At 42.5% G+C, this 17,490-nt stretch overlaps 1 protein-coding gene across 7 annotated transcripts in view; it reads left to right on the forward strand.

Moving 5' to 3' along the window:
- The window catches only part of LNX2 (ligand of numb-protein X 2), a 59,295-nt gene extending 53,111 nt beyond the window's left edge, over positions 1–6,184 (forward strand). For all 7 annotated transcript variants that reach the window (XM_021541990.2, XM_021541995.2, XM_021541988.2 and 4 more), the window contains 2 exons: positions 861–1,019; positions 3,818–6,184. In XM_021541990.2, the coding sequence (XP_021397665.1) occupies positions 861–1,019; positions 3,818–3,953 (295 nt within the window). In that variant the 3' untranslated portion in view covers positions 3,954–6,184. The remainder of the gene's footprint in view (positions 1–860; positions 1,020–3,817) is intronic.
- Positions 6,185–17,490: the final 11,306 nt, after the last annotated feature.

Genomic DNA, 17,490 nt, shown 5'->3' on the forward strand with positions numbered 1-17,490 from the left:
TTAACTGTCAATTAATTTCTCTTCTAATTAAGTATTAATGAGTAATCTTGATAAATGGCTCTTGGTTTTGGTAAATATACTTCCTTTTCATGCTTTAGCAGCAATTTCTTACCCAGTGGTTTATTTCTCTCAATGCTACAGATGCCCATGTGTGGTTCCTAACATTATGCTATGCATTGTGCTTTAAAGCAGTGCCAAACAAGCATAAAGAACCTGGTATTTTTTTACTGAAAAGTTAATTTTTATGTCTATTTATTTTTTTAAATTACTGTCATTGCCAACTTCACTGGCAAGAATTAATTTTCACTAGGGCTAATAACATATAGTTAGTGAAGTGTAATCTGAATTATTTACATTCTGTGTAATAAAATGGTTAGTCATTTATATTTTCATTACTGGTGATGAATCAGTACAGAGGTAATGAAGATTGTGCATGGACTTTTAATTTTTACTTAAAGTAGTAAAAGCTTAAACTGGCTGGGGGTGGAAGACAAATGCTCTGCATTTTTGACTTGGAAATGGAACACATCAGGTATTGATTTGCCACCCACATTGTTGCCACCTGTGAAAGCCCTAAAATGCAGTTCTGTTACTGTCAGTTTACAGAGTTAACTGTGTTTAAGTAATTATTCTAGTACTGTGTTACTTCTTTTAAAACACTTTTCTTTCTCAAGATTGTGGGGGTTTTCTGGTAATTGATTTGACTATTGCAAAATTACTCTGGAAACAGAGGTCTAATCAGCATCACTCCCCTTCCCTACCACACTTAGCACAGTGGTAATGATGAGATAGCAGATGCTGTACCTACTGTAAAACCATACATGGCTTTTTCTCTTGTTGTCCTGTGCTTCATTCCCCAGCTGCCTGCATAGCTGCCATGACGTGGTGCTGCGGCGGAGCAATTTAGGAAGCTGGGGCTTCAGCATCGTCGGTGGCTACGAGGAGAACCACACAAACCAGCCTTTCTTCATTAAAACCATTGTTCTTGGAACTCCTGCCTACTTTGATGGGAGACTAAAGTAAGCCAAAGTAACAATGGGAGAAATAATAAAAATAGGAGTAAAAGCAACAATAATGAACCACTTTTAAATAGTTATGTGCAACTAATTGCTTAAGGAGATGCACTGTAGCATCTTGTGCTGTTGGATCATGCAGCCCTGTGTAGTAGAGGGAGGTAACAGGGTGTTTCTGCTGGGGAAGGGGCATCTCAGGGGTGATGGCATCTCCTTTGATCTTCCCCCGCTGTGCTGCTGATGTCACCTGCTGTCTCCCTGTTGAACTCCACATTAGGCCAAGAGACAATGTGCACTGTATATGTGCAGAACTAGCTAGTTTTTGTCTTCCTGTAAAATAGCTAAAACTTCACTTCTGCAGAGTGGGCAAAACTGCTTTATGCTTTCACATAGCCTTCTGAAGCCACTGGACACTGACACTGAAGATGGGGGGTGCTGCTTTAATAGAAGGGCAAGAAAGTAGATTATAAAGATTTCTAAAAAGATTGTTAAGGACCCAAGTCCCCCTGTCATTAGTTGGTAGGAAAGTCACGGATAAATGAAGCAAGTTCAGCAGAAGCCCCCGAGATGGTGGAGCTGGAGCACTTGCCCCACAAGGAGAAGGCTTCAGGGGTAGCCAACAGTCCCTTCCAGTACTTACCTGGAGATTGTCAAGGAGACAGAGCCCAGTGGTGCGGGGTGAGAGGATGAGTGACAACAGGCACAAATTGAACTAAAGAGCTTGAGACTTGTGATGAGGAGGAACTATTTCTCCATGAGGATGGTCAGGCAATGGCATAAGTTGCATGGCCTCTGCCCTTGGAGGTTTCTGTGACTACTGGATAAAGCCCTGAGAGTCTTGGTCAGAGCTTACAGCTGACCTTGCTTGCAGTAGAAGGTTGTGCTATAGACCTTCTGAGGTCCCTTCTGATATTAAAGATTATATGACTTTACTTGCATGTTACATTTGGATCAGCCCCCAGGTTTAGTATCCAGATATACATCTTAGCCTCGTGTAGGATTAGTTCAGGACTAGGACTTAAAATTCCCATTAAGGGTTCTTTTGTTCATAAACTTGATTTTTTGTGAAGGTGGTAGTCAAGAATATACAACTTGAAGTTTCATGGCATGATTTTTACATGCAGATTTTCTTACAAAGTGACTTAAGAAAAGAATGTACTTATGCCTAGAGCCTTGACAGTAATTGATTTTTCAGTTCAGTGACTAAATAAATAAATGAAAAAATAACTTGGCTGAACATAAAATTACTTTTTTTTTTTTTAACTGTGGAACAGTTTGGATTAAATTAAAGATCTCAGTTCAACTCAAATTTAATAATTTCAAATTGGAGACTTAATAACTAGATGTCTTCACACAAATGGAAATTCAAGCATCATTCCTAAGAAAAATTGAAGAATCATCATGGTCACATTTACCTCCTTGTAACCTATGGAAAATATGCTCTTGTGTGATAATGAGGTAGTACTCTCTTTTCAAATGTACTGTTCCACCGAAAATACAGACTTAAAAATGGGCCATCAACAAGGGAGAGCCCCTTAGTACCTGCACCTTGAGTTATTGTGCGGCAGGTCTCTTCTAAAGCTGTTCTGTCTTGTTTAAATTATCTAAATGTTAGGCTGGAGAGGAAGGGAATAAATAACTTCACAGGTCAGTAGTTTAGACAATTTTCTGCTTACATGATCTGCCTGGTGGGATTTTATAGAAGGCAGAATGGCTTCCTTGGAAAGGCTGTAGGAGTGAGATGTCATTCAGTGACTGTAGCACTTCGGTTTGGGTAATGGGGTACCTTGGTTCAGGCAGAGAGGGACTTTTGAGTGCACATTTGACTGGTGTTGGTTACTCTGCTCCCTCTTCTTCTGCTCTACCCTAGGGAAAGCTCAGGAGAGTATCTTTTAGCCACCCATTTTGGTGCCTTCAATACTTGAGTGGATCAGTTTCAGGAAAAGTCCTGTTTGATCTTCAAGCCACATTTGACTATTCTGGGGAATGTCACTTACTCAAGTTGCAAAGCAGAGGTGTCTGCTTTTTTTTGTCTGTCTTAGGAACATGCTAAATACAGAAAGAAATTAGGCACAGTATTGAATTTTCTCTTGAGGTTTTAAAAACCAGAACTTAACCCTTTAAGGTCAATTTTCTCAGGGCCGGCAAATGGCACCCTCACAAATTTGTTACCCATTTTAAAATGCAGAGATGCTGCAATTGAACCATCTGCTGAGGGAGATTTCAAGCCAAATGGTTATATTTGACAAAATCATAAGCCACGGAAAACAAGGTTCTTAGTTGGAGTGTGGTTGGTTGGTAATCATAAGTATCTTTACTTACACCTCCTACAGAAAAGGCATGTTTGGGGTAAATGTGTTATAATCCACACAAACAAATAGAAATGCTTCTGTCATGCACATGCTATCTCATCTTCCCTTGACTCCATTAGGTCTTCCCAAATGTCTTTTCTCATGTTTCTGTACAGGTCAGCTCTTAATGCAGAACTATCTTGGTATTAGAATGGAAATTGAGTGATTTGGGAATTTCTCAGATGTGTTTCAGATTAATCCTGGAGTATCTGGAGGTTGGAAGGGACCTTTAAAAAGTTATCTAGTCCAACACTCTTGCAATGAGCAAGGCATCTTTCAGTAGTAGGACAGACTTCAGATTGAACTGCTTTGGGAATTTTAAGTAACACTTTCCAGCCTGATGCAAAGGAGGAAAGCATCTACCCTACCACTCCAGCAGTGAAATGCTGTTTGTTGGTGTGTACCAATTACTGCAGGACTCATAATGTGTTTTTTACTTCTTGTGTTTTTTAGATGTGGTGATATGATTGTTGCTGTAAATGGACTATCCACGGTTGGAATGAGTCATTCTGCACTCGTTCCCATGCTGAAGGAGCAGAGGAACAAAGTGACTTTAACCGTGATTTGCTGGCCTGGAAGCCTCATATAGAGTTGTGAATCACTTTGGTTCAAGCAGCATCTTTTTCTAGATAGCTGGCACAAAAATCTCCTCTATCTTTTTTTCCTTATTGATACAGCTGGTTAAAAGCAGGGCCAAAACTGCTGTATGTTCTTTTTTTACAGGACTCTCAGACTTACTCTACCTATTCTGCCATCCTGAAATAGCTATTTCTGTTTGCTATGTCTATTGCTGACACAAATGCAGATATATTAGAGCTCACAGAGAAACCCCCACTCCACTGTGGCTGTCACTGAGCTTTTCCCATCAGACTTGTAGGGTCTGCAGAAGAACTTAGCGGTTCTTTGGGTTTCTCTGCAAAATCCTCAAGTTGTATCACGATATGTAAATGTAACATTCATGTGCCCTCTCTTCCTGGCAAAGAGAACGTGTCAGTACCAGAAGGACACATCTGTCTGCTGTTGTGAACCAAAACCTGTTTCCAAAGGTTACATCTCTTCATTGCGTAAACCTTTCCGTATATATAATACTGATTCAAGTATTCCATCTCACTCATCACAAATTACTTGGTCCCCCAGATTTTTCTTACAGGGCATCAATGTTCATAGAAAAGTAGGAAAAAAGCCTGATATTACTAGAATTTTTATAAAGTGCAATAATTGGACTCTTTGTTAGGAAACTTTAATATATTACAGAGTTTGTACCCTATACAAGAAATACAGAAGTAATTCCTGTTGCAATGCTGGCAAGGATTCATGTACCCAAGGTCGCCTTTGAGTGAATGGCTTGCAGTATTAGACTTTACTTTACAAATGAATGTTTTGCTATGTCAGAGAATTTTGATGAACATTTTTATGAGGATCATTTTTACCGTTTCTATTGTAGTTGTCAGCTCTCTTTATTCAAGTGTGGAAACAATACTTTGACTCATACTTTCTAAATGAGAGAATTATTTCCAGGGAGAAAAGCAAGCTATTAAGAAACCATATTTTATGGTTTACAGGTGAGCAGGCTAGAAGGAAAGCTCTTTGATTTCAAGTCCAACTGCAAAGTAAGCTGCAAAATTCACTCTTACTGTCACTTCCTGACAAATGTGCAAATGCCTTGATATCAAATGCTGAAAAGAGCTCTTTTGCATTTCAGGATATTTTTTTCCTTTAGAGAGCACCTGCTATTAAGTTGTCAGTAATACTGTTTGTCTTGGATTGTATTAATATTTTTACAAACCAACCTGTAACTTCTAGACTTTGCCTTTCCATGGTATTTGCAGGCTAAGCACCCACTTGTTTAAGGAAAGAGGGGTGGAGCACAGAAAGAAATGTGCTGACCTGGAGCTAACCCTGTGTGTTGTCAGTGTTCTCAATATTTGACAAGAGCTTCATTTATAAACCAGGTTCCCAACCTGAACTGATTTTATGAATGACCTCTGTATTGTATTATTAATTACCAGAGAATGTATTTGAGAGTCACAGCATATTTCAATTGTGAAGCATGAACTTTATTTTCAAACTTAGCTGGTGTAATATCGGGGCATATTATCGCATGTCATTAATTCCAGTAGCTTTGTTTTCAAAAGAAATAAAAGTTACTCTTTTGCAAAAAAAAAAAAAGTTAAAATCTCATATGAATGGTTTTATTCCTCTCTGTAATGTGTACTATTGATTTAATTTCATAATACTAAAATACAAAAGAATGTCCTCTCCAGTATATTACTGTAGTGAGAATCCTTGTTTCTGAAGCGAACACCAAATTTATTTGATACTCTAACTGATTTAAGAACCAGTTTTCTCCCATCCCCAGATGGTGTTTTAACTGTATGCTTTGCCCTTAATGCAGATTTTTTTGTGACGTACATCTTAGTGTGTAGGCTCTAGGGAAGCTTTTGACATATGTACTAGATTTAGTGGGTTTTATTTTAAAAACTACACTTTTCATTCAAAATTCTGCAAAAAATATTTTTAGATTTATTTTTCCTTTTATATGTTAAATGTAACAAAAGCATGGGTTAGCTTAAACTGTGCAGTTTTGTTTCTGTGTGCTGTAGCTTTTGATCAGAATATCTAAGTGATAAAACTTCTGAATAAATACACTTTCTGAATCATTTTTCCCCTTTCTCTTGTAGCAACATAGTTGGGTTTGGTTTTCTGTGCCTTCTGTTTTAAATTATTTCAATATTATTTTTTTCCAAATATTGCTATCTAATTGTATGGTATTAATGAAGGATGAATGAAAATAAAAGTTCATTCTACACATTGTAATAATTCAAAAGTGTTGTCTCACTCTTTGCAAAAGATATGGGGAGCTCGGTGCAGACTTGGTTTAAAGATAATTTTTTTTCTCCTGTGATTTATCATAAATTACAGTTAATGAATGTACCATAAGGGTCTGAGGTTATGCTCATCCTGCCAGGGTGACATACCAGCTGTTTAACCATTAATCCCAGCACAGAGAAGTGTTTCTAAAGTGGAGGTAAGATCTGTGCTTTATGCTGCATTGCCACAAGTAGGGTTTCCTCTTTCCCCCTCCAAGCCAGCTGGTACTGGTCAGCTGGAGGATGTTTTCACAGCAGAGACTTGATGCAAGGAGACAGTCTTGCTGGAAACATCAGTTTTACAGTTGATACTTGAGCCTCCTGGTTATCAGCTCCCATGTCCATCTCCTGCAGGCAAGGATGCTCTATCCTTAGATGTCTGCAATGCTAGAGTAAGTCTAAAAATTTCTCAGTGATTTGCAGTAAAGTTGCCAGACTCAGTATTGCTGCTCCTTGCTGTAGTTAGGAATAGTTGAACTCCTTTAAAAGAGAACCATGCCTATGTACAGAAATGCAGAAGAAACCTGCCACATTTGCCAGTAGGTTATGAGGTCTTGTAGGAGCCAGACCATCAGAGTTTTGGTTTATAGGCAGATGAATGAGTTCATTGTGGCAGGGGGAGGTGCACAGAGCTTTGTGTAAGGTGGTGGACTTGGTCATCTTTGTGCTGGTGCTTCATGGAAGGAGCATCTTTTCCAAACAACCCTAGGGATCTCCAGTTAAGAATGTGAAAGAGTTCATTCTGCATCACAGCATGCCAATAAAGTGGAATTTAGAAAGATCATTTGCCACAAAATCAATGTCACAGAAGAATTCAAAATATATATTTCCTAATTCCAATATAGAATTGGGGTGGATACAACAAAAATCTAAACTTAATTCTCAGAATGTTACCCAGACAACATCAGAAGCAAGGCAAGTTCCTTTTTTTACAGAAACATTTTTGAGGCAATTTTAAGGGATCATAAACATTCACTAACAAACTAAGGCAGGAGATCCTGATGACTTTAAAAGGTATGTGTATGCCAGGCAGGACAGCAGCAATGGCAAACATTGAGTTAAGGCAATATATGCCACATGGCCTGAGGAAAAAGGTGATGTAATGCCAAGGAAGGTCATCCCAGTTTTCTCAGACAACTTCTAGGTGAGCTTACTTACCTAACAAGTGGTTCTTTGTAAACACACAGAGAGAGACCTTGTCACACATGAAATAAATCTGTCTTGCTAGTGAAGAACAATTCTTACATTACAGTTGCTCAGAGGATTAGAAGATTTTAGACTTTATACTTCTGGAACAATTCAAATAACATTATATGGATAAGAAAGCTTACTCTTAACTAAATGTTGATGTGTCCTTCTGTTTGTTGCCTTACCTCACATGGATGAATCTCCTGAATATCAGCAGAGTATAGATGCAACACCCATGTCAGTGGTGCATTGCAGCTGATACAGTGGTGATGAAATCCCTTCTGTAGAGTCACACAGAAGTGTGTGACTCAGTAGTGTCACACAGAAGAAACACAGAAATCAGTTTGGCTCAAGAGTCTGGTTACAGACAGCCTGTTCAACATGACCTCTGGCATCCACTGGGCCTAAAGCTGGTTAGAAGGAGAGGAATATGTTTGGGTTTGGGGGTTGTTTTTGTTGTTGAGCTATGCTGCTAAAGGCTGGCTGGAGGAGTCTGTGGGTTGTAAGCCCAGCCAAACAAACAGTGTGCTCCTCAATGGGGAAAGCCAAGTTTGTTGCACAAGGAGGGATGAGGGCCAAGTGCTCCCATCACAGGCTGGGGAGGAATTGTGCATGAAATAGAAGGGCAGATCCTGCTCTGTGACTCTAAAGGGCAAATACCGCATCTAGGAGGGGCTGCCCCTCTTGGCTCTCCTTCACAAGTAGTCGCCTTGACTTCCAGACCTTTCCTACCCTGGCTTAGCCACAGCAACCAAGTGTAGAGATCCTGTAGAGACCATGGCTCATGTTTAGAGAGAAGAGGGAATGGCTTTGAGGCCACTTTGCGTCCCACAGCAGCTTGCCATAGTGGTGAATGCCAGCTTCACCTCTATAGGAGCTGGTGGTCCCAGTGGTGACTCAGTTTTGGGGAATCTTAGAGGGAGGTGGTCTGCAGAACAACCACCCCCCACTTTTAAGGTGCAGGGGTTGATACAAACACATCAGGAGCGTTCTCTAACTCAGGTCTTGGAGCTATGCTTGCTAACACTATGGATCCACAGCATACAGAATAACTTCTGCTGTGTAGGGAGTCTGTGTGCCAAATCTCTTTTTACCCCAAAGAAAAATGGTGGTACAAAGCCAGCAGGCAGCAACACCCAAAATGCCTTTTTTTCTGCCCATGAACAGGCAGCTATTGAGCCTTAAGCAGCCTTAGGGCAAGCCCAGGCATTTGGTTCCACAGCCCTTTCTCAGTGAACAGCTCCACTAAAGCCAAACAAACCGGGTTTGCAGTTTGGACACAGCTTTGTAGGGTAAGGAATTAAGTACACAGTTAAGGAATCAATTTGGTATTTTGTTTGATTTGGGACAAACCAAAGTGCTATTGCTTTGCTCCCACGCTTTGCTATAAAGTGATTGTGGAAAGCTACAGAAGAGAAGCCTTTTAATCAGATTAGAATAGATAAAGAGTATAACCCCTTGGTTATACAATTGAGCTTTCTAATCATATTAAACTTTAATTCCAGCGTCAGTGCCATATTGGAACAACAATAGTAAAAAGCTGTAAGCATAAAATATTACAGATCCTTAAACATATTACAAAATGTCATCCACTAAAGTTGAAAAATGTTATCATGTCTGGGGAAATGTGCCAGCTGAAAAAAAACAACACCCGTGAGGCTGAAGTCCTGTGTACATGTGCAGATCAAATGCAGCACAGCAGAAGCAAGACTTGACCTTTTTGTTTCTTACATTTCTGTTAATTAAATTGCTTCCCAAGCAGCTACTTCTCTCATGGCTATTACCCACCTTAGCCCTCATCTACCAAGGTTCTAAGTACACTTAACTCTTTTTGCAATCAGTTAAAGTGTCCCCTGTTGTAGGATGCAGCAAGAGGTGGCTCCTCTTTACTGGTGAAACCCCTGGAAAGAAACATCTTTAGACCTCTTGCCCTTGCACTGCTGCAGCCAGTGCTCAGCATCCAGCAGTGCTTAAAGCCAGAGAGAACTGAAGCCAAGAGCCAAGGAAAGGGATGTTAATGCATTTCAAATGCCTGATTTAAGTGGGTTGATTTTCTGGCATCTCTGTGTTCCTCCAGGTCTGAATTTCCTCTGCGAGTCAGGTTTGTGAGTACAAAGGACCCTGCTTGGAGTCATGGTCTGGCACTGAACCTGTGCCCATGGCTGCGAGTCCTGCCAGGACGCCTCCGGGCTGCAGCCGCCTTGAATCGTAGCAGATGATTGTGGCTGTGCCTCCTTGAGTGAAACAGCCAAGCAATAATTCAAAACTGAAGGTTTTCCTTTCTTCTTCCCTCCAGCTGGAGTTGTCTCTTCCCCCAGACGTGCCGGAGGTACGGTGCGGTTTGTTTTGACTGAGCAGAGTCAGGGTACCAAAGACCTCAAATTTCAACCAGGCAGTCTTTTCTGGCTGCAGTGTGAGCGTGGCTGGCAGCTTGGCACGGGGTGATGGCTGAGAGGGCAGTCCAGACAGGCCAGGAGCCACCATGCCACTGCAGCCCTCATCCCATCCTGGAGCTGGTCAGGGGTCCTGGGTTAGCTGTCCAGACGCAGCAGGTTTTCTCCTGTTTTCACCCCAGGGTGAAAACCACACCAACCCATCTATGGTTTTCACCTTGGGGTGAAATTTTATTTTGCACCTCACAGTCTTTCTCATCTTTAAACTAAATAGCATTTAGCTTCAGATATTTCTTCCCAAACTTTCCACCGTTTTATAGCCCTTTTGTGTATTTCCTGACCACTGTCCCTCTGCAGTCCCTACAACTGCTGCTTCCCTTCAACATCCCTTCGCTGATTCTCTACAATTGTCTCAAGTGCTGTTTTTTCCAAGGCATCTTCCAGCCCACTAATGCCTCCTCCAGGCTCCCTGGGTTTCCCTGCCTCATCCTCTGACACGTAGCACACAGAGAGGTGTAAAGGCTACTTTGAGCTGGGGGTTCAGGGTGGCACCAGGACAACTGCTAGATTTTCTGTTCCCCATCCAGGGCAAGACTGGGACCTATAATAGCTTGTTCTTGGAGAGGTCCCACACCTCTGGTGCCCACCCCAGCACCCCACACATCGCTGGCCCCAGGTTGGGGTGGGGCTCAACATTCTCTATTCTCCATTCTCTAACAGCCTGGAAGTTTTGCTCTTTATGTTTCTTTGCCATTGGTGTCCTGGTAATTATGCACGTTATGAAGATATCCGATGTAATCATACCTTCTAAAAATGCCTCGGATTAAAAGCTTTTCCTGGGTCTTTAGGTGATGGGCCTGCAATTACAGAAAATGAACTGCATTTTAGCGTTCCATTGAAATTAATAACAGTGGTTCTACAGTTGACTCTGTGAGTAGTTAATGGAACAAACGGGATGCTCCACTACAATGAGGGTTTTAAAGCTATTTGAGAGAGATTCTGTGTTTCAAATAGGAAAATAATTCGCACAATGCAAAATCATTTTGTGTTTGCATCTTTGAGAAATAATGGCTATGTGTAGCTTTGAGATTCAACTACTTATCAATAGTTGTTTCTGTGTGTTCTTCTATCTTTTGCTGCACTGGAAAAGAATGACCTGCAAAGAATTAGGGAAAAAGAAAAACAAGTCAATGAATTAATGATGCAGAAAGGAACTCCAGCCTGGGCTGAGCTCCATGAGGGGGTTTTACCATGAACCTTGAAAAATAGATTTTTGTGAGTTTGTGCAGGGCAGAACAACAAACTTGTTGAATTTCAGTTACTCCATCTCCAACTTGGCTCAGTTAAACTCAGCCTCTGAGAGCTGGCAAATTTTAGAGTGCTGCTGGTGGGTTGTGGCCCATAACAGGGAGAGAGGAGCCAGTCCCTCTCCTACATCCCGGTTAACCTGACCCATAAGCAGGGGCAAATAAACTCATACATCTTCTGCTGCATCAGCTGCCTTTCATAGATTCTTGCCAGCAGAGTAGATGTGTGTTTAGTGCATCATTCTCCAGGGGAGTGGAAAAGCAAGCTGTCCCTCTGTCCCCAGTGCCTTTTTCATATTAACTGGGTGGAGGATGGACCAGGATCCAGCTCTGCACCTCTCACAGTGAAACCAGTCCCACTGCTCCTCTGCCCTGGGGATACAGGAGTTTCAGAGCAGGTTCAGACATACTTCCCATGAAGCAGATATACTGCAGAGCCACCCTATCTTTGCAGACACTATTTCGGTGTCCCCAGATTTATCTCCCATCCACTGAACACCTCTGCACTGTGATACTGCAGCAGAAAAGCCACTGAGTGGCTCACTGGGATTGACACCAGGGCTGGCTCCCTGATCCTGGTTCCTTTAGCAAGGCAAGAAGAGCCCTGAGCATTCCCACCTCCTGCCCAAGCAGTCCTTCCTTTGGGCTGTCCTCCCAGGGTGTGGGGCTGGTCCTTGCTCCCACATGCTATATCCTGCCAGGAGCTGCTCCTCTGGCAGTACTGCCAGTTTTACTGCCTTTTCCCTGGATGATGGCATCACCTATGTAAGTTTTACTGCATTCCCTGACATCAAAAATAGTTTATTTTCAGGGCAAGTGTCACAGCAACCTGTCCAAAGCAACCTGAACTGCAATCTAAAGAAACTGTTTTGCATGGAGTTCCTTGAATGAAACATTCACTCGTCTTTTCTCTCTCTCCAAAAGTATCTGCCAGAAATCCAGTGAGACAATCATCAGTGAGACAGAGGAATAATTTTATTCATCTGAGTCTCCTGGGACTCACAAAATCACAGGAAAATATTCCCTCTATCAGTAGCCATGTATGCAAACCTGTAATTCACCTGCCTCCTCAGATACCCTCAGGAAGGGTGAGAGGCACCAATTTCCAGCAACAAACCAAAATCTCTGGCCTGGGCCCAGAACTACTTGTAACAGCAGTTCTTGCACAAGAACAGGTTTTGGCAATGTCTTGCTTCCCAGCCAGGCTGGATGTGATCCAGAATGAGGGTGTGTAACCAACAAAAACCTCAGGACATGAGACTATAGCTAGCTTTCTAGCATGTTTATAGATAATATATTTTCATGGCCTATATGTTACTTATTACCCATATATTATAATTATCCATATAACTAACTTAAACTACCTATATGATATAGGCTAAAAATTGTGGATAATTACCTAAAGGTTTGCAGCTTTTGGGTGGCCCAGTGGGCAAGACTGAGCTTTGCTTGTTTGTTCTCCTTCCAGACTTGCAGTTCCTCAAGGCACAGCTCTGCTTCCTTACACAGCTGTAAATCAGCCTAAGCTAGGTTTAAAAAAGCCACCCACAGTCAGCTTTCCTTTTTTTCCTTCTCTCTTGATTCACCTTTCCCTCACTATTTGTACAGCCTACCTTTTCCAGAGGGCCAAGACCTGGGAAGGTCTGACCCCAGCACCAGAACTGCTGCTGCAAGTACAGCCGGGACAGGTAACCCCAGCACAGCCTTTGAAGGCATCCAGCAGCAATGCTTCTGTCTACACTTACTTGATTTTATGTCTGTGTCTCATTATTTTTGTTGCAAGGAAGGCACAGGGAGGGGTTTTTCATCAGGAGTGGAATCAATCAAGCACCACAGAAACATCTTTTGGCAGCTGCTGCTGCTGGAATCCCATCTTCTGTGAGGCAGAGGAAATCTTGCCTAATCTAATGAAGTCTGATGTGTTTACTTTTAGAAAATCCTTCCTTTATTGCTGTGCTTGGTTAATTTTGTTAGCAAATTCATCAACTATACCCACATCTTCATGTGTGTGTTACAGTCTCGTGCCACACAACTGTGCTGCACCTGGGTTATCACCAGGAGGTCTCTGTAATGACTGTACTTTAATTTGTGCTCTGCCAGCACAAGAAGCCACAGCTCCTCAGCTGCTGCTGGTGGTCATGGCTGGGGCACTCAAATGCCTATTCTTAGAGATATAATTACACAAAAAACATGCTCCCTCAACAAACCCCTCTGTGCAGAGTTCCAAAGCAAATCAAGCTTTACACACATGTGCTAAAGTCCTGGAAAAGGAGGTTTAAGTGGCAGTGCTGCCACTCCCCTGCTCAGAGCCACTCTGATGACTGGCTTCACAGCCATGACCCTGCCCAAGGCTGGTGGCCTTGTTGTGGCCATTGGCTGCCCCAGGCTGGCAAGGTCTTCCTGGGCACCAGCCACAGCTCCTTCCCTGGGACTCCAGGTAGTCAGGGTGAATGAGAGGTGAGGCTCAGGCTCATCCTTTGGTTGTTATTTTCCAAATGGACAGGCAGATGGACATCTTCCTTGGTTTAGGGTAAATGCCTTGTCAGCCCTACCCTTCAGATGCTGCATTGCTCTCCCCCTGTCTCTGATTCACAGGAGATGCTCACCTGGGCTTAAGAGTGTTTGATTTCCAATCCTATGGGTTCTGATGCTGGGAATGGGAAACCTATCTACTTTATCTCGGGGTGGAAGGCTGAGCACAGAGATGCATCGTTGTGATGCAAATTTCCCCTTTGTTTAGCGTTATTTTTCATTGTGGAACAGATAAAAGCTAAGCAGGGAGCAAGGAGCAAATCTGGCATGTTATGACAGGCGCTTGCAAACAGCAGACATAATGTGCCGATTCCAGCTTCAGCCAGGTGTGTCTGACTGTCACTCGGTGAGTCTTTGGAAGATTTGGGTAGCAGATATTTTAATTATAAATACTCAGCCAAGTCAATACATTTTTCAGTCCAGAAACAGTGACAGATAAACAAACAAACAAACAAAAAAGTATTTTCTTAAAACTGAGCATGCACAGCAACATCCACAAAATTTAAAAATAAGTACATCTTTAAGAAAAATGTAAATTAAAACTCATCTATACAAACCAGGAAGAGCAATAGTACACCTATAAAAGAGTACACCTATAGGGAGACTCCAGGTAAGCTTCAGCCCAGGCTTGGAAAGATACCTTTCCAGCCTTGGAAGCCTGGGAAAACTCGCCATTGTGTAATTATGCTGCACTCCCATACCTAGAAGGAAAACACAGCTGTGCAATCTTTGGGCCTTCATGATGGGGAAGAACTGCAGCAGATGAACCTCTCTCCCACCAAGAGAGGGTCCAAGAGTGAGGCACAAGGACAGGGATGCTTTGCCCAGGCACAGGTATCTGTCACGTTGATACCTAATGTTTATATCAGGGAGCTTGGGCTCCCTTTCTCCTTAATGAAGAGGAACTGGCACTTCCAGGTGCTGTTCATCTCATCCTAGTGTAGTTGTCTAAAACAAATCAGATGCCTCCTCTGTGGGCATAGCTCTCCTTCTCCCCTCTCTTGAAAGAGAGTGAGGATGAGCAGAGCAACTTTTGCACAGCAGTGTCTAAAGCTCAGTGAGAGGAATCTTGCCATAGACAGCAGGAGTTTTCCAAGTTAGTCAGATGTAAAGCCCCTGAGAAGGGCTGCTTTAAGAGCAGCCAGGAAAGCATGCCCTCTGACCGATGAGGGGTTAGCTGAGCCCTCAACCCTGAACCATCATCACACTGTCACAACCAGGCAGTAGTGCTGGGATGTGGGCTTGGAGGGCAGACATTTACATCAGGCATAAGCAGTGTGATTTTAAACACTAAAATAATGCATTAGTTTGACAATTGTAATAATTAATGATTTCTCAGGCCACATATTTCCTGCTGTACCTGAACTGAAGAAATGTCAACTCCCACCTTGAAGATATTCAGAAGCTGGCTGGACATGGCCCTAGAGAGCTGCTTTGAGGTGCTGGACTAAATGACCTCCAGAGGTCCTTTCTCAAACCTTCTGTGATTCTATGAAATAAAATAATTTCATTATTAAAAATAATACAGAAATTAAGAATCAAGCTTTTCCTAAAAGAAAACTGAGGTTTTCAAAAAATACTTCCATCACTTGGGAGCACTTTGTGTTTGAGATGTCACGAAAATACACTTTCGTGGAAGCCTGCCAAGATCCATAGCTCACGCAGCACTTTCCAGCAGAAAGGATCATCCTCCTCCCACCTGGCTGGACAGGGGGTCATCACCACCACTGCTCAGCAGGGAGGCAGCACCAGGGCATCACCCTCTCCCTCCCCTCCCGGCCTGCCCCTGGTCCCTGCCCCATGGTGGGGCCGTGGCTGTGGGGCCAGGCATCCCCCCATGGTCACCCCACGGCCGCCAGCCTCACGCCTCGCTCCTTCTGCTCAGATTCTCACACACACCACATTCACACCATGAGATATGGACAGCAAAACCTCATCCCTTCCTCTCCTTCCATGGCTCTGCACCTGCAGGGGAAGGGGATGCTGATGTTGTTTAGAGACAAGGGTAAAAAACAAAGAAAAGGAGCAGGAGGCAAAATAATTCTTCCCTGATGGAAAGCTCTTCTGTTTGTTCAGATCATTACCATATCAGCAAACCTACATAAAAGTACTGTTAATTTTAATACTTTCCCAAGACTAATTAGGTTTAAATTGGGTAGAAAATATTGTGCAAATAACTAGCCATGCATAAAATCCTCGGTGAAGTTTAATCAGGAGGAGGAGAAAACAGGGAAAATAGTTTTTATTAATGCATTTACACCATCTTAGAGTTTCCCTGAATTGTGTTTTACCTTGGCTATAAAAATGAAAACATTTAAATTTCTTTAAAATTACATTTGACTTAATTACAGCCAATCCCTAATACCAGCAAACAACCCATTTTGCCTACTTTTCAGCATAAATAGCCACCAGCCTCATCATTTCATAAAGAGTTGTTTTCCTACATGATGTTCTCTATGTGCAGAATGTTAATAGCTACTATAGCTGAATATGAATAGGCTTTGTAGCTCCACTTGAAATATAGAAAAATGGCCCAGACATTAAAAAAGATAAAAGGGAAAAGGGCAGTAATGAATTTAGAGGAAAATGAACATTAATGGTACTAGCATTACCTCATGTTCCACATAACAAATTATTGGAAATCTGTCAAGCACACCAAATTATCTACTCATCTGCTGTTGTGGGGCCCTTTGGAGCCATCCAAAACCAGCAAAAGCAAGACAATTTAAGCTAATTTTACTATTTATAACAATAGAACAGACCATTAAGATAAATTAATGTCATTATCAAGTTTCTATGAAAATGACAAATACCGCTATTTCAAGCAGCTTTAGAAGCTGTTGACTATAATGAAATCTGCTGTACAGGTACTAAAAAGAAACACTCCAAGTAATTATTTTCTAGTAGCTTGTTTGTTTCCTTCACATTCATTTACTTTCACCACAATTAGTTCTGTACACAATATATGGTAACTAAACAGTCAACACTACGCAGCATTAGGACTAATTAGACAATTATGATGCAGTTTTCAGCCTTTTAGGTCCTAAAGAGAGCCAGGAGTAAACATTTTAGAGGCAAAAACAGTGGTACCGCATCGATTTGCGGGTTTGGAGTTTGAAGGAATACAAAACAATGCAAGAAATAAAGCCAGGTAAAATGCTTTACACAAAACATCCTGAATTGAGATGGTTATTAAATGATCTAATTGCTGAGCTCCAAGCACGAGGCTGGACATGGCCAGCAGAAGCCAGGCAGGGTCGGGGTGCTGGAGCAGGCTGGCTCCCGGGTGGGCTGTGGGGCTGGGGGTGAGAGCAGTGCCAGGTCGGTGCTGGCAGCCCCAGGCTTGGCTCAAGGCAGCCAGCTGACCAGCAGCCAGTGTGGCACCAGCTGTGGGTGGTGGGTGGATAAAATGCACATCCTGGGAAGATTTGTATGTATTCTTTCAAAACTTCCTCGATGTGGTAACTCCAGGTGTTTCACGTGTGCCAGCCCATCCCCTCAAACCTCCGGCATCACTGCACTGGACAAAGAATCCTGCAATAAGAATGTGTTTTCTTACTGCCAGTCCTGACTCTGCTTCAGGGGATAAAGAAAACAGAAGCTCATGGTGCCTCCTTCTCTACCGCTCAGGATTTCCTGGACAAGGCTAGGAAGGATCTGTATGTACTGCAAACACAGCACAGATGCCACTTGGTACATGAGCACATTCCAGCCAAAGTATCCACGTTCAGCTGCATTAACCAAGCACACCGGAGGTAGCCATGGAGGGCTAGGTGTAGACATCACACTTTCCCTGGCCAGCCTTGAGTCTTCCTCCCCACCTCACTCACTCACAC

The sequence above is a fragment of the Lonchura striata genome, chromosome 2 (assembly GCF_046129695.1).
Source record: "Lonchura striata isolate bLonStr1 chromosome 2, bLonStr1.mat, whole genome shotgun sequence".
In the NCBI taxonomy this organism is placed as follows: Eukaryota; Metazoa; Chordata; class Aves; order Passeriformes; family Estrildidae; genus Lonchura; species Lonchura striata.